The sequence below is a fragment of the Mytilinidion resinicola genome, assembly GCF_010093595.1.
Source record: "Mytilinidion resinicola strain CBS 304.34 unplaced genomic scaffold BDZ99scaffold_20, whole genome shotgun sequence".
Taxonomy (NCBI): domain Eukaryota; kingdom Fungi; phylum Ascomycota; class Dothideomycetes; order Mytilinidiales; family Mytilinidiaceae; genus Mytilinidion; species Mytilinidion resinicola.
This window is the reverse complement of record NW_022985456.1, coordinates 78,681-97,198: the sequence shown is the minus strand read 5'-3', so window position 1 is coordinate 97,198 and position 18,518 is coordinate 78,681. Positions and strand designations below refer to the sequence as shown.

Here is an 18,518-nt window from a genome sequence, read left to right as displayed (position 1 = left end):
TAAACCAACCCAATGGCCTCTCCTCAAGTACAAAAAGAGGACGAGAAATCCCCCTCCTGCCCCATCTGCAAACAACCCTTCGTCACATCCCTTCAAGACGTCCGTAATGCAATCGGCCAGGCGATGTCCCAAGGCACCGCGGCCACCGCCAGCTGGGAGTTCGACGTCGCATTCAGGCTTGGCTGCGGGCACGTAATGGGAGCCATGTGCCTCTATCGCTGGCAGCAAGACTACCATTTTACATGCCCGTACTACACAAAAGATCTGCGCGTGCCGAGCAAGGAAGCGCCGGAGGAGAGATGGGGCATCCCATGTGATCTCGTGGAGTGGTGGGTCGAGCAAGGGATCGAGGTGTGGGAAGACGGGCGGCGCAAGGAGTACCATTTCAGTATGATGGCTCGGGGTTCGTGGACTCCGGGGGAGAAGCTGCGGCGGGAGCGGGAGAGAGCTCGGGCGAGAGAGCTTGCGCGGCTGGCGGAGGAGATGAAGGCGCTCGAGCGAAGGATCATCTTTAATCGCGCGATGACTGCCGCGTTTGGTATTGCGGTGTTTGGGGTGCTGGTGGTGGGCGTGACGAAAGAGATGGTCGGGACGCATGACCTGCTGGGGATGATGGTGGCGTTGTGGTGTGCACCGTTCGCGATGTGGATTCGGTCGAAGTTGCCCTGAACGTGTTCCGGCACCACTCCATGCAATGACGGAGAGAGGGCGGGATAGACCAAGCTAAGATTGCTAGAGGCTATTGGCGGTGATAGTAGATCATTGGGCCCGGTTTTCTCGAGAGGTTTGGAGTTAATACGTGATCCGATATTCTTATCATGCGGAGAATTGGAAACTACCTTCGGGTTTGACCCGATGTCGTTGCTGTATACTTAATTAGATGTGAATCGCTGTATTTTGATGACCAGGGAACTCCGGCTGTTACCTTAATTCTTCTTCGCTTCTAGATGGACATACATTCGAAACCAACTGAAAGCGACAAGCGGTGTCGATTTCTCAAGGAGTATCACCTGCTAAGAGCGCCCGTCATCGTGATCAAAGCAGAGGACGAGGAACTCCACCCCGCAAACCCATGGAGCCCCTCTAAAGTTTCGATACGAGTCGGACATATGCCTTCTATAGACATGGCAGGTCTACCTCGACTGTTCTATTATGGCGTCGTACAATCGGAAGGTTTAGATGATATAGCCACTCCTCCGCACAACGACGAGGGACGTCAGTTGGTCATAGCTGTGATCGAGCACTTCACAGTGAAACACGAAGATGCGCTTATCTTCACGTGGCGCAGTGGAGTACAAGATACTCCTTTGGGGACGAGTTGCCCAGTAAGTTCGTCTGGTGGGCGAACAAGAACTTGAAATGGCTAAAGGGCCAAAATAGCAGAAAAAGACACGAGGTTGATGAAGAAGAGGTTGAAGAAGTGTTAGGACTTGAGAGAAAGACTCGGTATCAAATATTCGAGAGGAATTACTCTGAAGGCTTAGTACATCTGAGTCAGCCCGAGGACAGAAAGAAGGGAAAGTAGGAAGAAAGTTAGGTAGTATGCAACACACGCTTTTCTGGATAATCACAATTGTCTATTTTGCGGAACCACTACTTCATGAAACATTCCCATGGTATCGTTGTCATCAGGACTTTGGCTTGACACTCCTCCATTCGAGCCCAAAAGTGAAGACAAACGCCACTGCCGCAGCAGCAGTGGCGATATAGAATGCTGAGACAATGCCGTGGTTGTATGCTCCTATAACCGCAGATAGCTGGGCCTCAGTTACGATTTTCCTGACTGATGAAGTGCCAGCGGACAGAATTTTATCGATTTCTGCTCTGCCGATCCCCACACTACCCAGCTTTGAGAGCGAGCTAGTAAGCTGATTGGTGAAGAGTGCTTGCGAAATCGATAAGAAAACTGAACCTCCGAGGAATTGGAATAGCTGCACCAAAGATGTCCCGACCGGGATATCATCGCCCTTGAGGACTGTCTGTGTCGCCATGTAGGGCATAGAAAGCGTCATTCCTGCGCCGAGACCTTGCAAGACCTGATACGGAATCCAGCGTTGATGGCTAGTAGTAGGCGTGAAAGTGGTGATCAATCCGGTGCCGATAGACATAAGTGCTGTCCCAGTAAATATAAATGGGTTCGCGTAGCCTAGGAATGAGACTCCCATGCCCGCTCCGATGGCTGATATGATCTCTGATATAGCTAATGGCAAATACATGACTCCAGATTTGGTAGGTGAAACCCCTTTTATGACTTGAAACCATTCGGGCAGATAGTAAATGGACGTGTAAACGGCACCCATGGCGAAGAAATTGATAAAACAGGCCGTGAAGATGGTGCGCTGTGTGATGAGCCTGGGTGGGATCATAGCATTGTCGCCTTTGTGGACTTGCCATGATGCGAAGACAGTAAGGAGGCCAGCACCACCTAGAATCAGGCCGATGATTGTCACGCTCTTCCACGCATGCCGAGTACCTCCCCATTGTAGAGCGAGGAGGATTATGATGATTGAAGGTATGAAGAGGAATGCACCAATTAAGTCGAGTTTGGCGAGCTTCTGGAGGACCGTGACGTTGTCGGAATTGCGTGCAGGCGGATGGAAGAATAAGGTGAGGAAGGTGAATGTGACTGCCCCGATCGGGAGGTTGATATAGAAGCACCATCGCCACGACGCATGTTGCGTCAAAACGCCGCCTAGAAGTGGCCCTAAAATGGTTGCAACGCCGTACGTGGAATGAAGGATGCCGATAAAAGTCCCTCGTTTCTATAGAGGCATCGAGGTGGCAACGATTGACATTGCCCCTGTCGCTATCCCAGCGCCTCCAAGTCCCGCTACGGCTCGTCCAACGACAAGCATTGGGCTGTTGACAGCAGTTGCGCAGATGAGGGAGCCGAACTCAAAGACAGCCATGGTGGAGAGAAACACGATCTGTTACTATTAGCAAAGCCCAGGTATACATGCGTCAGAACAACCTACTTTCATCGAAAAATTCGCATAAAGCTTCCCTGCTATCGGTTGGAAGGAGCACATGGCGAGAGAGTATGCGCTTCCATACCATCCGATGTCGTCGATGCTGCCGAACTGAGATGTGATGCGTGGAATGGCGGTGGAGATGATGGACCCATCTATAGATGAGAGGAAAATTGCTAGAGCCAGCCCGATCATGACAAGCAGGAGCTTGGAGCCGGCTAGTTCGAAGACCGCGGTCTCTTCTTGAGAACCTTCTTTGTCGATGCTCGTAGACTTGATATCCTCGATGCTCTCATGGCCGTTTTCGTCGGCCATCGTGTCGGTCATCGTGTTGGCCATGGTTGAGGGAGTCGGGCGTTGCAGTGTAAGGGAAACAGATGAGGCATGGGTTTGACTTTGGAAAGACAGGCCCTTTAAAGCAGTCACAGCAGTCTAGGAAAACAGCAAAAGAAAGGAGTACAACAGTCACCGAGATTGTGTGACTACATTGGCTTCGATATGTGTATTTTAGGACAGTGACTTGTGAAGAAAACGTTGGCACTCGAGCATCTGCATCACAGCAGCCAATGAAGATGGGCGCCAAGGTTGACGCGAGGATGAGTCGAAATGTGTCGCCTTGTCCACCGCGGTACCTTTGTAGCACGAGCCACCGAGTGAGGCTGTACGAAGTACGGACTCCGTACCGTTGCAGTATCACTGCTGCGGTATATATGCATCGCTCCTGTCGCATTACCAGAAATCGAATGAGTCACAGAGCTGGACATAAGACTTTCTTTCTACTCATCGACTTTGCAGCATCGGAGTCTATGGGATCAGGGATTTCACGTAAACCTTCGCTCGGGACCTTGAAGAATAGGTAGACCCAGGGCGCCTGCACACAACCTGAGGGCGCGAGACGTCCATTTGATATGAGGCCGCTGTGAGCATGAGCTGCCATCTAAGATGCTCCGCTGGGTTCGAGATGAGGAGACGAATATCGAGACTGTGATGGTTGAGGAAGGCATGTTCAAGTCGCGTCCAAGCTTAGAATAGTGGACGTGCTTCGATCACCTGGTCGCAGATTCCGAGACGTCACTGCTCTCCCTCCCCACGACTTCAAACTTCTCCAGCTCAACGAACTCGTCAAACACCGTCTTACGAAGACTTGACTGCAAAGGCTGCCGCCATTGCCATAATACAGCATCAATGGTGCTCCAGGACGCCACCGGCCCGCCCAACAATGGCTCTCTTAGCGACGACCCGTTCCCCTCCGACGGCGGCGATCCATACTCCACTGCCTCCTCTTCTGCCAGCAGCGTCGATTTCAGCAACTTGCCTCGGCCGGTGCCCATAATCGGTGGCCTTGTTGGGTACAGCAATCGCCGGATACAGGCAAACACAAAGCAAGCTCTGAGAGAAGCAGAGAAGGTGATGAAGCGGCCTATGACATATGAGGAGGCAACAGCACTATCGTATATCTGGGCAAAGAAGTCATCTATTGCATCGTATGGGGCAGCTCTAGGGGCTGGCGGAGCCTTGTATCAAGCCTACCGAACCCGCACCGCCTTTCGATATCCCTTCTGGACTCCGAATCCCGAGAAATTCAACCCAAATGAATTCTTCTTCGTGAAAGGCACTTTGGCACGACGCTTGTTCCACACTACCAGGGTCATACCGTATTTCATACTGGGGAGGATTGTAGGAAGCTTTTTCGGGGAATCGTGGGGTACATTCTATGCTATTACCCAAACAAAGACAGATGCAGCGCTGAAGGAGTTCCATGAGGCCATGGTGCAGCGCGCAAGCCAGGTCAGAGGCCCTCCGAGACAATCGGCTCCCGGCCAATCAAGCCCAGATGGAAGCGCATGGCCAAAGCAGCCTTCGAGACCAACGCATATTCCGACACCGGCTCAAAAGAACACCACAAATGACGACGATATGTCTCCAACCGCAGGCAACGACGCCTGGTCCAATTCCTTCGACAGCAGCTCTGATCTGAGTGACACATCCGCGGGGCAATCCCCCACACCGGACACAGCTTACGGTAAAGAGGCCTACAACCGCCCAACCAGGGCACCTGAACGTTCTACGGCTCGCGATGAGACATCTCCGTCGTCAAGTGGGATGTTCCCAGGGGAGACGGAGCAAGAAAAAGCAAGCACGGGATCGTCATGGGAGCGTATTCGCAGGAGTTCGGCAAGTCAAGCATCGTCTCCCCCGCAAAAAAGCAGACCGCTCCAAGAAACTCAGAGGGAGGGATCCACACTTGGGGACAGCTTCAGCTTTTCTAGCACAGATGAGGAGCGACAGTTAGCTAAGGCTGAAGCTCAGCGCGAGTTTGACGCCAGAGTCGAGCGAGAGAGAAAAGGCGATGATTTCGAGGACCGAAAGAAAAGATGGTAAGGCTGGGCATGGGCGCGTATCAGTGATCGTTGACGATCTGTACTTAAAAAATGTATATCAGCTTGTGTAGGTATGGCATGTTGCTAGAAGCTTGCTATGGTCACTGCTTTCATGGTAATCTTGTCATTTATTGGTTCATTGTCTCTTTTCCTGACTTATCGCAAGAATTGCTAAAACACATACTGAAGGCATGAAATACCCTAAGTTTCTATGAAAGGTAGCTATAGTTTCCAGTGAGATTACATCGGTAGGAGCATCCTGTCGACATTCCGACCGACCGGGAGCGGTTCCGCGACAGCGCTGGAAGAACATACGTGGCGAAGTGAAGTCGTTTTTCTTTTATTCGAATTTCATATACCGGCGGCTTCATCATATTTATCAGCGGCTCCCATGGCAATCACCAGCATCGATTACCTAGGTGAAGCAAGCACTCCGCTCCGGTACGAGGTGAACGCACTCTGAGTGAAAAATCGAGCTCCGTGAATTCTGACTTGGCATTTCTTGGCAGCCGCTTCCCAGCAGAAAACCGCAAGTCAACCGGACTTCACTCTGTCTCCTTCACCATCGAGTCGCCTCACCCACCGCTGCCGTTTCCCAGTCACCAGCACGCTGCTGACTAACGCACCTCGACCGGTCGCTAATCTTGGCTTGAGTAAAGTAGGACAGCTTCATCAAACCGCCTCACCACTACTTCTTCCACACTCGAGCACCGCTACAGGTATGGCTCCTCCTCGTTTTTCTACCATACGCTTCAAGCACCCAAACCCCCCCAAACACCCCAAACATCCCAAACGCAAGAGGCCCGATGCGAGCTCTTCTGACGAAGGTCCTTTAGACGTGTCCCCGCCGAACAGCAAGCGCGCGCGACAGACGGCGAATACGAGCAATCCCGATACCACCGACGACATGGAATTCCTTGTTGAGAATGTGGGCGAAGTACTTGAGCGTATGACTGAGCTTGAGCGGGTTGAGACGCTGGAAGTGTTGCAGGGCGAAACGAGCAACCAAGGCGGAGGCAGATCGCGAGACAACACGGCAGGCTACGGCACTGTTACCCACGAGAACTTGCTTGAACTCGAAGGCTTGTCCTCTCTACGGAACTCCATCGCCTGGCTCCAACGCGTCAATGCGATGAACCTTTCACCCGGGAGCCAGCTTCGAGCTGGCGATAGGGACTTAAGTATCCACGGCGCGGCTGGATCCTCTAGCTCTCAATCATCGCTGCATCCGAGCACCGCCTCATTCCGACCGAATACAGCGCCAGGCCAAATTTCGCTCCCTGTGTCCATCATCGATACTCTCGACCCAGTCCGCCGTCTCGACGAAGCCCGCCGTCTCGACGAAGCCCGCCGTCGCGAGGAACCCCGCCATCTTGACCTAAGCCATCATCTCTATAAGGGCTCTCTTGGGCTCGACAATTCGCCTTCCGCCCGTAAGATCGTAGCAATCTTGATGGCTTTCAAAAATAGAAAGCAAGCCGAGGTAGACCAGAATCCCGCTCCTCCACAACGCCCATCAGCCCAACCGCGCACTTTCCTAAAGTTCATGGAGCTCCCAGTAGAGCTGCGAGGACGAGTGTACGAGTTCGTTGTCGGCTTTGATGAACCGATCCGCCCACACGCATGTGATGCGCACAAGAGCGGGGGGCCGAAGACTTGGCGCTTCCATGACGATGTGAAGCATGGAGCTGAAGGAGAGCACAATGAAATATCACAGCTACTAGCCATCACTCGCACTAGCAAGAAAGTTCGAGAAGAGAGCCTGCCCATATTCTACAGCGTCAATACTTTCGCCGATGGCTACGACACTCTCCAGTACTTCCAAGCTTTGGAAGCCCGAGGCCGCTTGAATCTGGTGCGCAACGTCCAATTCCACGCGCACTTCCGCTATGCCAACAGCACGCTCGTGGTCCAGGACGTGTTCAGTGCTCTCATGAAGATCAACACCGCAACCACCGTGGCCAGCCTGCCGTTCTTGGATGTATCCTGGGACGCCAATATGTTCCTCGCGATGAGTATGCTGGCGAAGACTTTCAACGACGGCCATAAGACGATCACGCTCAGGGTACCGGCTCCTGATTGGTTCAAGGACCCTGAGGAGTACCCTAAGCTGGAATGGTTCCTCAAGGTCACCAATAAACTTGGGCTCGATGTGAAGCTTGTGCCGTCTGGTCGGCTCTACGGATGCGAGAGCACTACTGTTGTCTGCGATTGGGTTCACAGGCTCCAGAAGGACGATGGTATTGCCAAGGTGGCTACTAAGGAGACTAGGAAGCTGATGGAGAATGTCACCAAAGCGGTTCCTGGGGTCGCAAACTTCTCGAAAACGAAAGTCTCGTTCTATAGGAAGGACTGCGCCGGCAATGTAGTCTGGTTTGAGGAGGTTTAGAAGCGTCTAGGACAATCTGCGCGAAGTTATCGATTACGACGGCAGCCTTACACCAACTCGCTATACATCACGCAATCAATCGACCAAGCTATCAGCCCGCAGAACTCGACAGATCCGGCATAACACAATGCAATCAGCGGCTTGAGATACAACCGCTTCTTGTCATGAGTATCATATCGTACGATGAGCCTTTCATGGCGCTCATGGTCAGCGGTTTCTTGGGGTCTTGAGTAGCACCACACCCTTCTGGGTAGGAGTCACTGGCTTTTGAGTAGCAAGTTTGAGATGGGAACGACAACGGAAGTCATATTCCAAACGCTACAAACTATGCCCTGGGCTTCTTTCATCGTCTACCCTCCTTCCCTGCACTTGCGGGTTTCTAAAAGTTGACTTTCTTTCCACGATACTTTGCACTTTCCCCTAACACCTTGATCTTTCTTTTCCAATACTCGACCACGGTTCTACTTCCTAGTTCTCTAAGATAATTTGCCCTTTCCCCCGATACTTTGACCTTCTTTTCCACTACCCGACACTGATTTCATGTTTTATGTCCTTTCTTTCTTTTTGCGCTTTAGTGCATGGGTGCTTGCGTGGCTACGTGGGCTGGAGAACAAAGACAAAACACGCCAGGATCTGGCAGGCTGATTTTATTTTCTTTCCTTCTATATGGACTCATGTAGTCGCCGCCCCTTTTGTGGCCAAGTTCCCCTTTACGGGTTGAACGGACGCAGCATGTGGGGCGGGTGAGAGCAGAGCTTTGCAGGCGGGATTTGCAAGTAACTATCAAAGGTGCTGAAAATGTCAACGATGATGCCTCGGGCATGTCTATGAACCTGTGCTTCTCAGTCAAAGAGTGTGATGTTGAGTGATGAGACCCGAGCGGGCGGAGAATACTGCCGTACCCATATGAGAGCCGCCCGTTCTTTGGTAAGCGTTCAAGCCACGGCGGGAGTCTAAAAGCAGCTTGGACGGATCAACAACAAGCGGGTGCGACGATGGAGGATGATGAGCATGATGAGGAGGATGGGTAACGTAGGCTCAACGGCATATAATGTGAATTGCTGTGACCTATCTCATAACAATGCTTACGCGAAGAGACATCCGAAAGCAAGAAAGCAACCTGAGCAGCCCCGCACGGCATTTCCAGACAAGCGACTGTGCCCTGCCTCTCTTTACGATATGACGAGAAACATGCATCCATTCTTAAGACGAGAATCAACGCAAAATTTAAGTGCGAAACGTGCCCTGCAGTAGTGTACGCGCGGCGTCACGAACTACCTAGTAGGACTCCTCCAGTAATTCTTCATCCCCAACGTGCCAATAATATATAAGTTCTTATATATTGCAAGTTATATATTTATTCTCAAGGGTTTTAACGCTAGTAATACCGGTGTTGACTTCTACAACACTGGCCGCTGCTGTCTGCACCCCTCTTCAGCTTAGATACCCGATATAGACTAAACACAAACCTATGCTGGCCTAGGCTGATCAGCTCGCTCGACCCTGTAAAAACAATTTTCTGCACAGAGTGTAAGTAAATCAGCTCGCTTGCAATTCCGCTTCTTAGGTCTTCTGTCGACGTGCATCAAAACTAATCGATAACAGGAGCGAGACGCCATGCAACTATTAATGGCACGGCACCCTCAAATTCGCTCTGCGCAGAAACTACTTCTCCGCCCGCCTGATCTTCTTACCATGTGTCCTGCGGCCCGGAGGCCTCTCTTGTCCTGAATCTTCGCCCTGATAGCTGCACAAGGTTAGACCATGGCAGAGCCTGACGACAATCCCGACGTCGGCACATCGACTCCGGCGACAAACCCACTGCCAGGACCGGATGTGCACAGCAGCGTCCCACAACCGACGGAACAGCCTTTGCCAGTGGAACCGACAGATGTCAGCGAAGCCCTGTACGACGCTGCCGAAGATGGCCTTCTTGAGAGAGTTCAAGCTCTACTCCTGGCTTCACCACGCGCAGATCTCGAGTCCAAGCATGGTGGCTTCCAAGAAGAAACTGCTCTGTGTGCAGCGGCCAGAAACAACCATCTAGACGTCGTCAAGTGTCTTGTTTCAGCTGGCGCGTTGCTGGATTGCACAAACTACTGGCACGAAACTCCTCTACACGTATCGGCACACGAAGGCCACTTCGATATCGTTCAGTACTTGGTTCAAAACATTATCGACCGCGAAGACGATGTCAACCTAGTCGATTATGTCAACTTAGTCGATGACGGAGACGAGACAGCTCTTCACAGAGCCGCCGAGGGGAGTAATGTTGAGCTTGTGGAATGCTTGATTGAGGCGGGTGCGCGCATCGAGGTCTTCAATTGTGACGGAAGAAATCCAGCAATGTGTGCCAGCGAATCAGACAAATCCTCGGCTGTGTTGCAATTACTTCTCAGCCGATGCCCTCAAATAGTCAATGCCACTCAGAAGAATGTGGTGGGATATACCTGCCTGCACATCGCCGCGAACAGCGACGCCGGCAACAATGTCGAATTACTATTGGGCCAGGGAGCGGATCCCACGATACAGGACACCGACCCGCTGTGGGAACAGACTCCCTGGGAGCTGGCATGCGTTAGAAACCGTCTTGATGCAATGAGCGCCTTTGCATTTGTGGAGATGAGAGAGAAACAAGCGCACCCGCGAGAACACGAATTGGATAACATTGGGAATTCGCCAGGCGCTGAATATTGGAAGGATCTTTATGACGGCCCCTTCCCTCATTACGACCCATTTCCATTTCTGCACATTCCAAGTAACACTGTAAGACCCAGTCCATTGCGCTGCAGCGAGAGCGAGTAATACTGACATCGACGAAACACAGTTCCTGTGGGCACTCGTAAGGAACTGCGGACTTTGTTTTTGGCAGCTGGCGTAGGAAGGGCAAAGGATCAGTGAGGAAAGCATGAGTTGTATTGAGGTGCTAATGAGTGGCTATATAGTGAAGAGAGACCAGGGGTTGCAGGCAGCAACGGTGACAAAACAACAGGTGAACCCTGTCCAGCTGAGAAGTGAACCCTGTACAGCTGAGACGCGTAGACAGACGTGCGTAGGAGCATTCTAACTGGCTGCCAGTTTTCGCTGACCGCAAAAAGCTAATGGGTTAAGTGCAGGCTTTCATACGAGACGTATCGAAACATCCGACTCAAAAAGCGGCCAAGCGGTACCTTCGCCACGAGCACATGCGACGAAACTTCGTCGAGCGTTTGGAGCCAGGCAACTTTCTAAATGCCCGAGAACCATGCTGCGATAGTGTAGTTGAGGCCTCGGAATTTGATTCTCTCTCACTTTCGGTCAGTCACAGTCATAGACTAGTTGGGTGCTAGACGCTGCTAATAGTCCTAGATGCCTTACTTCTACTCTGAAGCCTTTGGTAAGTTCCAGAAGCGCAAAGCGATATACAAAAGCCTTTCCGAGGGCTGGAAATACTGTTGCAGTGCCACTCCCTTGCCCGGCATGACCATACACATGCCGCTCACGTTGAACGAGTACTGCAAGCCAGTCTTGGGTGCCAGGATTCTCGACGAGCGGAACAAGGATCAAGTAGTACAACGGTACGTCAGCCGAAAAGAGGAGAGCGCACGCAAAGACGGCAAGCTGCTAGACGAAAAGAATGAAGAAGGACCGGATCCGAGGAGAGTTAGAGTTCTCACGGTTCACCAGGCGTGGGTCTGGAAAATCGACAACCTTGTTCTAGCAGCTTTTTTCGACGAAAGCCAAGGGAGATTTGGGGCCCGCTGGGAGGAAGCGACAGAGCATGATGTGGGAGATCAACTTATAAGGGTAGGGAAATTGCTATCCTATCTGATCAATTTCTTGGATCGTCCCGTATCGGCGGGCTTGTCGGAGCCGCTTTTCAACACATTCGAAAAGTCTATCATTTTTCTTTCAGACGACGTCAACGACTACATCAGATCGTCCAAGATTGATGACTTCAGCTTGGACAAAGAGGTTCAATACTACCGCGAGATTGGAGACATCCGCGAAGAGCTCTCGATGATAAAATCAGTGCTTTTGCAACAGGAAGAAGTGTGGAAAGAGTTCATATCCACTGCCTGGCCCAACTACTGGGTGGATGGCCGGTTCACTCCTCCGTTCAATGATGGCTTTGGAGCCTGGCGAGACATTGCACGACCCCAAGTGCAGTTTCCAAAGTTCAAGCGCCGAATTGCTCAGCTCGATGAGGATGCGCAGCGCGTGGAAAACTCCATCTCCATCACACTAGATTTAAAGGCTAAACATGCGGGCCTGCGACAAACGCAAGCCAGCACCAAAGAAGCGCATTCGGCCGCCGTGATGAGCGCAGCCGTGTTTGGCTTCACCATCGTTACCATCATCTTCACACCGCTGTCTTTCATGCTCGCGCTCTTCGCGCTGCCGCTCCAGCGGCTCCAGGATAACCAGATTGCGTCGCGGTGGAGCAGCGATTCGGGCATGTACACGACGAACTATGTCGGCAAGTGGATGGGTGAGTCTCCTGGCTTCTTTCTCGTTAGGAATACGTTAGTTGCTGACTTTGTTTAGCCGCGGGGGAGCTTGTGTCGGTGTTTGTGACGGTCGTTTTCATGTGGGCTGCTATCGAGTGGGGCTTGGATGATCCCATTGCGAAGAGAGCCTGGCAACGGATCGAGTCGACGAGGTTGGGCCGATGGCTGAAAAACACGAAGACATGGCAATGGCTTAAGGGGCTCTGGCTATGGATCAGGACAACGACAAGATCTAAAAGCACGGCAAAGAAGCAGGGTCCGCCGACAGTGCCTGGAGCTGGCACGGCACAACCGCAGCCCGAGGATGCGCATCGGCGACCTAGACGCAGAGCTGCTCATCGAGACGACGTTGAGAAGGGCGAGCTAGAGCCCTGAGAGCTGTGTTTGGCGGCGGGTGGTTTTCTGCGTGGTATGCGGTTGCCGCTTTTGCAGTTTCATAGAGATTTTTTCTGGGATTCGGCTCTTGGTTGAGCTTAATGACATCGATTCCATGGCAAAGCCTTCTACAGTGCTATCGCCAGGAACTCCTGCGAGCTGGTCTCTCCTCGCGGCCTCTGTATAATGAGGATGTATTCCCAGTTATACGCCCACTAGAGCTAGTCATGACGGTGTAATTTACCCATGTCATCCAGTAAGCCAACCCTGTGGCTGTCAGACCTATGGCTGTGCAGATGCTCGGAATATCAAGATCCGACTCTGGAGTCAGCAATGACACTAATGACGGACACATCTCGAATCAAAGATGAGCTAAAGTCAGCCCTATGTATTATGATTAAGCAGACATAGAGGGCTAACTACCCAATGGCGGGAATCTTTGCTCTCAGCCTTGCCTCTCCACGGATGGCCACGTCACAAGGCAGAATCACAGCCCCAAAAGCAATATTCATCCGATTCTTTAGGCGTATGTCTCTTATTATCTATCATCAATTTTCGATCAACCTTTGAGACTAAGTTACGTTGTTCTACAATGAAAGTTGCTCGTAGTCTTCTAGAAAGCCCTCAAGTCAACTGCTTTAAGGGTACTATGACAAAGATTGCCTAAAAAACCACTTTTGGTGGAATCCGGGTGTTCACTTCAAGCCAGAGTTAGCCTGACCGGTTCTAGACCTCTAACATCTAGCCAGTCAAGACACGCCAACACACTCCTTAAAATTCGGTCTATCCGTATCTGGATATTGGTGCAGCAGCAGCATCAGTGTCAGCCTGACCCATTCAAAAAGATAAGGAGGAGGAATGGTGACGAATGCTGTAAAGATGCCCCTATTTTCCTAACTCCCAATATCTCAACCATCTCATGAAAACCGCCATGTTCGATTGTTAAACAGCACATGCGGGTGCTGCTGTTGAGGTTTCACCTTGTCGGGTCCCTCGATTAGAACTCTCTAACACTCTCAATTAGAAAAATCCAATTCGGCTCTACAGTCTTCCAAGGAGCCCAATAGCCATTCAGCGTTTCGTCTATTTGCTACTATATTCCTGCCTACTGTTGCCGCTGCCACCGCTCAACTCTCCCTCCCTCAACCAGTCTCGATGCTTCCAACGTTTCTATCAATTTGGTTCCATCATGGCCCGCAAGTTAGTGAAACCTGAAGAGCTCCAGCATTGGCAGTACACACCATTTCCATCGGCATCGTCCGTTCGAATTATTCATCTGCTACAAGCGAAGAATGTAAACGACCAGTTAGAGTGTCGCTTTATTGAAACCACGCTCGAGAGTAACCCACAATACATCGCCGCTTCATATGTTTGGGGTGATAAAGCGAACCCGTCGACAATTCTCTGTCATGGAACATATCTTCCAATCACTCGGAATCTTGATGCTGCTCTTAGAAGATTTCGGCGAGAGTCTGAGGATATACCTTTATGGGTTGATAGCATCTGCATCAATCAGCAAGATATGATGGAAGTAAACCACCAAGTCAGATTAATGGGAGACATCTATCGCAATGCATCACATGTGTATGTCTGGCTTGGTGGTGAAGACGAGGACGATAGCGAAGACGAGGACGATAAAGAAGACAAGAATGATGAAATATCCGCGGTAATTGAATACTTCGAAATATTAAAGGAAAAGGTGTCGCTAAGAATTCCTGATATCCAAAACTGGGTCTTTAATGGAAACAGCCGTGAATTTCACGAATCCTTCAATCTTCCAGACACCGACTCTCCACAATTCATGGCATTCTCGAACTATCTCTGTAAAAAGGCATGGTTTCGCCGCGCCTGGACATTTCAAGAAAGCATTCTAGCCCGTGCGAAGACTTATTTCTGTGGACGGTTTGAATTGCCAAACGAATCGATGACCATGACGATCGTAATGATGCATTTACTCCAGGACAAAACCAAGGAGATTAAATACAGAAAATTTATAGAGGAACCTATCGTGTCTATGATATTAGGTTACCGAGAAGGATTCGTGCAGAATCTCGACGATCTTCTTGTCCGTCGGCGCGGCTCGGGCTGTCAGAATCCAAGTGATCTGGTCTACTCCCTTCTTGGAGTGGTACCTAGTATCTGGACAAGACTTATTCAACCGGACTATCAGAAGCCATTTGAAGTTGTATTTGCAGAATCAGTGGCACATATAATTCAGGTTCGCGGTAATCTGAATATCTTTGCAGCGGTCGACTATGATAGAATATCCACTTCCGAGCTTCCAAGTTGGGCACCAGACTGGCGATACAAAGCATCTCACAGAGTACATTTCTCTGGAAAAGGCACAGATAAAAAGGGTCTGTATTATGCGTCAGGATCATCTCAGTCAACTTTCCAGCTTTCAGCCGATACTAAGCAGCTCACTCTTCGAGGGCTTGCTGTGGATACTATTGCATCGAGGTCACCAGAACCTACAGTTCCCGGGAAATGGGGGTGGGTTGAAGAACATTTCAGTTGCACAAAACAGCCGGGTACGATATACAGGTTTACCAAAGAACCTATCGAAGACGCCCTAATCAGAACTTTATGGGCCGATGAATCTTTGGACCGGACCAGATTTGATGCAAATTCCCTATCATCTTTCCGAAGCACCGTCGAAGCTTTCCAAAATATTCTCTCTCCCTTAAACCCCGAAATGGGGCACTATGGATTTCTGGACTGTGCGGCATTTCTGAATACAAAGTCAAAGCTGCAGGCAAATCTGCGAGAACATTTGCAGACAACAAAAGTCTCGGAGAGTTTGGCTGAGCTTCAGATTTCCATCTCAGGAATAACCAAATTATTCCTTATGCGTACACAAAAAGGAATATTAGGCATCGTGCCTGTGGTTGCCAACGCCGGGGACCTTGTCATCATACCCCTCGGCGGACAAGTTCCTATTGTCCTTCGTCCCTGCGGTAACAGATTCACCTTTGTTTGTGAATGTTACCTTCACGGATTCATGGATGGCGAGGCGTTTGTTCATGCGAGAAAGATGGAAGACCCAACTTACGACACTGTGGATAAGTCCTGGTTAGCGAAATTGCACGAGGAACCGCTTCCGTTCTCAACCCAGGAGTTTATGCTTGTGTAGATTCAAGACATATCTTTATGTCAGGATATCCTGATATTGGTCAAGAAAGGCTGAAATACTTGCTGGACTTAAAAGGTCTTATTCCCGGAATCTGCAAGCTCTTTAAATCCGGAAGGATAGTTAGTATGAGAACCAGCCGTGGGAGCTAGAACGGGCTGAGAGAGAGTTACAATTTGCAATAGTGTTGGCGAGAGTAGTTCGGATCTCTGTGGTCATCAGCAATCATCTGAAACCCCAGGTTTTATTTGCTATTTCCTATCCTGAAGATGCCATACAGTAGCTCCCAGTGTCCTACGCCAAGTGTCGCTCTTGTCTATTGTCAGAACGCTACGCTACTAGGAAAGCTACGAACATCAGCTGGAGTTAACTCAGCTGAACTTACTAGCGGGCCACCCGGGGGGTGGCCCCTCATGAGTTGGATGATCCAGCGCCACAGCTTCGCGGGCTACGATGGTTTCAGAGAGGTTGGACACTTCAAGAGCTCATTACGCCAAAGGAGGCGGTCTTCTTCACGGCAACTTGGAAGGCTGTTGGCACTAAAAAATCCCTATGTGGCGCTCTATCATCACTTACGGGAATCCCTTCCAGAGTTCTACTCCTTGAAGAAAGCCTTCACACTGCAAGTAACGCCCAAAAGATGTCCTGGGCTTCGACTCGATCGACTACGAGAGAAGAGGATATGGCATACTGCCTTCTCGGTCCTTTTGATGTTAGCATGCCAACTCTGTATGGGGAAGGAAGTCGGAACGGTTTTCGTCGCCTTCAAGAAGAAATCATTAAAGTTCCAACCAATGAGAGCATATTTGCGTGGCATGGAAAGAATGAACGTCCTGGGGCATTGGCCGAATCACCCGCTGATTTTCAGAATATGGGAAATGTGGAATTTCTCGGTGCCAGTTTCCTGGTTCTAAACGACGAGTATTATTTACCAATAGAGGGCTGAGAATGCAGCTGCCAGTCAAAGAAATCGAAAACGGCCAGTCCATTGGTCTCCTTGCTTGTACAACCTCGGATAGTACTGGTCATGGATACGTGGGAATCTATCTATACGAGGTTCCGAATACCAGACTCTACCTTCGAGCGCACAAATGCCCAAGGGTGATGTCCGGAAAACCAGAAGATATCAGGGGAGAGTTCAAAATGGAGAATGTCCTGATAGCAGGAGCTCGTTACAGGCAAAGCCTTGGATACCATGAGCCAAAGACAGAGAATCTGCCGTATATCAGTCTCTCATACGACTGGGCCGGTTTTCATGAATATCGGCAAGTTTTCATGACCGATGATAAGGAGACGGTTAGTGAAGAGACTGACAACGATGTAAATTCGGAAAGTTGGGACCGAAGGACAGTGGTGACATGAGGGTCACGTGAGCGCTCTGGCTCAAGCAGAGTACCGGGGCAGAGCACCCTGGAGGTTGCTCTGTGGGCCGTGCCAGGCAGAGCGCTGGAACAGAGCAGGACCAAATTGTAGGACGAAGGAAAGGGTATATGGTCTTGAGGATTTCTTGTCCTGTTTCCTTTGCCTCGTACTCAATTCATGTGTTGAACTTCAACCTATTGTCTCAACCAATACACCTTGTCTTGCACCCACCGGTCTTACTACTGAAGCCCCTACCATTGTTCTAACGCGCCACTTCCACACTACGATCCTCGTGTCTACAATTAGCCTACAGCGCAGTTAGCTGTTAATTATTGATGTTGAAGAAGATGGGCGATGTAGGCTCAACGGTCTATGATATAACTAGTTAAGTAAATTGATGCTTACGTGAAGAGGCGCCTGCAACATGAGAGCAAAAAGGCAGCGCGAGCAGCCTCGCACGGCATTTCGAGACAAGCGGCGGCGCCCTGTCTCTATTTAAGATTTGACGATAGACGTGCATGAAGTTGTGCAGCTTATGCACTCCACGGCCCAAAACGGCAGCTTGCATCTCTTCGGTTGTGCTCCCGAATCATGCAAGCGCTGGGCTCTGCAGCTGCCACCACTAGGCCTGGCGTGTTCTCTCGCTCGCGGCTTTTTGTGGTGTTGAGGCCGTTCGAATTGCGGCAGCTGTCCACCGCCCCAGCCGACTACGATGATGATGCACGGCCACGGCTCCGCGCGCTGGCCCCGGGAGAGCCAGGTGCCAGTTCAAACGCGCTTGGATGCCGACGATCATGGTGTTTGAGCAGAGCAAAGGGAAGGACAGGCCGCCGAAGAGGATTGCGGCCGGCCCGACTGCGCGTCCAATTTCCCATGAGCTGTTCCTGAATGAGCATCGGCTGGGATCATGGCGCTGCAGCCAATCGACGCGGCGCCTGGCGCTGAGGCCGGGCTTCTCATTTGTCTGAGGCTGCAGCTGCTGGGGTTTGACGGCTTGGGCGGCCGGGTTGGCTACGGCGCGCCTGGTGCCCGTTCGTGCCCTGAGTCGGACTGGGGCCGCTTCGTCTCTCTCTTGCTCGCTGCTCGTCTCTCTGCTCGCCGTGTGTTCGTCCCTTTCTCGTCGCCCATCTCGGACCAGCAGCGTCGCCCCTCACCCAGTCGCTCTTTCAATTGACGACCAACTGCTGCCCGTGAGACCCAGAGCCCCGTCCCGCCTGCCGCCCAACTGAACTCCCTCTTACCAGTGCCGTGGACGTGTCTCGGGTCGGATGGAGACGTGAGAAGACGGTTGTTGTGAAAGCAGGCCCATTCGCGAACCTCAACACCACGCCCGCCCGACGCCAATTATACCTGTATCGTATCCACGACACCGCGCAAACACCATGCACGCACCACGAGAGCATGCGGCGGCTTCGCCGTCGC

At 51.1% G+C, this 18,518-nt stretch overlaps 7 protein-coding genes across 7 annotated transcripts; 6 read left to right on the top strand and 1 right to left on the bottom strand.

Moving 5' to 3' along the window:
* Positions 1–12: 12 nt before the first annotated feature.
* Positions 13–669, top strand: BDZ99DRAFT_525134 (uncharacterized protein; the record flags this gene model as incomplete). The annotated part of the gene is made up of 1 exon (XM_033725976.1): positions 13–669. The coding sequence occupies one exon, from the start codon at positions 13–15 to the stop codon at positions 667–669; it is 657 nt and encodes a 218-aa protein (XP_033571743.1).
* A 959-nt stretch (positions 670–1,628) lies between these two features.
* Positions 1,629–3,308, bottom strand: BDZ99DRAFT_574996 (MFS general substrate transporter; the record flags this gene model as incomplete). Its single annotated transcript, XM_033728424.1, has 3 exons — positions 1,629–2,762; positions 2,835–2,927; positions 2,976–3,308. 3 exons carry the CDS (start codon positions 3,306–3,308, stop codon positions 1,629–1,631), a joined length of 1,560 nt encoding a protein of 519 aa, XP_033571742.1.
* A 749-nt stretch (positions 3,309–4,057) lies between these two features.
* On the top strand, positions 4,058–5,762 carry BDZ99DRAFT_502240 (uncharacterized protein). The gene has a single exon (XM_033723878.1). The coding sequence runs from the start codon at positions 4,155–4,157 to the stop codon at positions 5,349–5,351; it is 1,197 nt and encodes a 398-aa protein (XP_033571741.1). The 5' UTR covers positions 4,058–4,154; the 3' UTR covers positions 5,352–5,762.
* Positions 5,763–6,056: 294 nt separating this feature from the next.
* Positions 6,057–8,025, top strand: BDZ99DRAFT_142979 (uncharacterized protein). Its single transcript, XM_033712705.1, has 2 exons — positions 6,057–6,069; positions 6,187–8,025. Exon 2 carries the CDS (start codon positions 6,258–6,260, stop codon positions 7,737–7,739), a length of 1,482 nt encoding a protein of 493 aa, XP_033571740.1. The 5' UTR covers positions 6,057–6,069; positions 6,187–6,257; the 3' UTR covers positions 7,740–8,025.
* A 1,008-nt stretch (positions 8,026–9,033) lies between these two features.
* Positions 9,034–10,738, top strand: BDZ99DRAFT_142930 (ankyrin). The gene is made up of 2 exons (XM_033712704.1): positions 9,034–10,505; positions 10,567–10,738. The coding sequence occupies exons 1-2, from the start codon at positions 9,504–9,506 to the stop codon at positions 10,618–10,620; spliced, it is 1,056 nt and encodes a 351-aa protein (XP_033571739.1). The 5' UTR covers positions 9,034–9,503; the 3' UTR covers positions 10,621–10,738.
* A 134-nt stretch (positions 10,739–10,872) lies between these two features.
* On the top strand, positions 10,873–13,038 carry BDZ99DRAFT_467031 (uncharacterized protein). The gene is made up of 3 exons (XM_033720925.1): positions 10,873–11,035; positions 11,088–12,210; positions 12,267–13,038. Exons 2-3 carry the CDS (start codon positions 11,088–11,090, stop codon positions 12,602–12,604), a joined length of 1,461 nt encoding a protein of 486 aa, XP_033571738.1. The 5' UTR covers positions 10,873–11,035; the 3' UTR covers positions 12,605–13,038.
* A 755-nt stretch (positions 13,039–13,793) lies between these two features.
* Positions 13,794–16,680, top strand: BDZ99DRAFT_397029 (HET-domain-containing protein; the record flags this gene model as incomplete). The annotated part of the gene is made up of 3 exons (XM_033716026.1): positions 13,794–14,202; positions 15,478–15,512; positions 16,174–16,680. The coding sequence occupies 3 exons, from the start codon at positions 13,794–13,796 to the stop codon at positions 16,678–16,680; spliced, it is 951 nt and encodes a 316-aa protein (XP_033571737.1).
* Positions 16,681–18,518: the final 1,838 nt, after the last annotated feature.

Bases quoted from the DNA above. Each gene is read 5' to 3' on its own strand.
- BDZ99DRAFT_502240 (XM_033723878.1), top strand. From the start codon at position 4,155: ATGGTGCTCCAGGACGCCACCGGCCCGCCCAACAATGGCTCTCTTAGC.
- BDZ99DRAFT_142979 (XM_033712705.1), top strand. From the start codon at position 6,258: ATGGAATTCCTTGTTGAGAATGTGGGCGAAGTACTTGAGCGTATGACT.
- BDZ99DRAFT_142930 (XM_033712704.1), top strand. From the start codon at position 9,504: ATGGCAGAGCCTGACGACAATCCCGACGTCGGCACATCGACTCCGGCG. The intron at 10,506-10,566 runs GTAAGACCCAGT...GACGAAACACAG, and splicing joins TGCACATTCCAAGTAACACT to TTCCTGTGGGCACTCGTAAG.
- BDZ99DRAFT_467031 (XM_033720925.1), top strand. From the start codon at position 11,088: ATGCCTTACTTCTACTCTGAAGCCTTTGGTAAGTTCCAGAAGCGCAAA. The intron at 12,211-12,266 runs GTGAGTCTCCTG...GACTTTGTTTAG, and splicing joins CTATGTCGGCAAGTGGATGG to CCGCGGGGGAGCTTGTGTCG.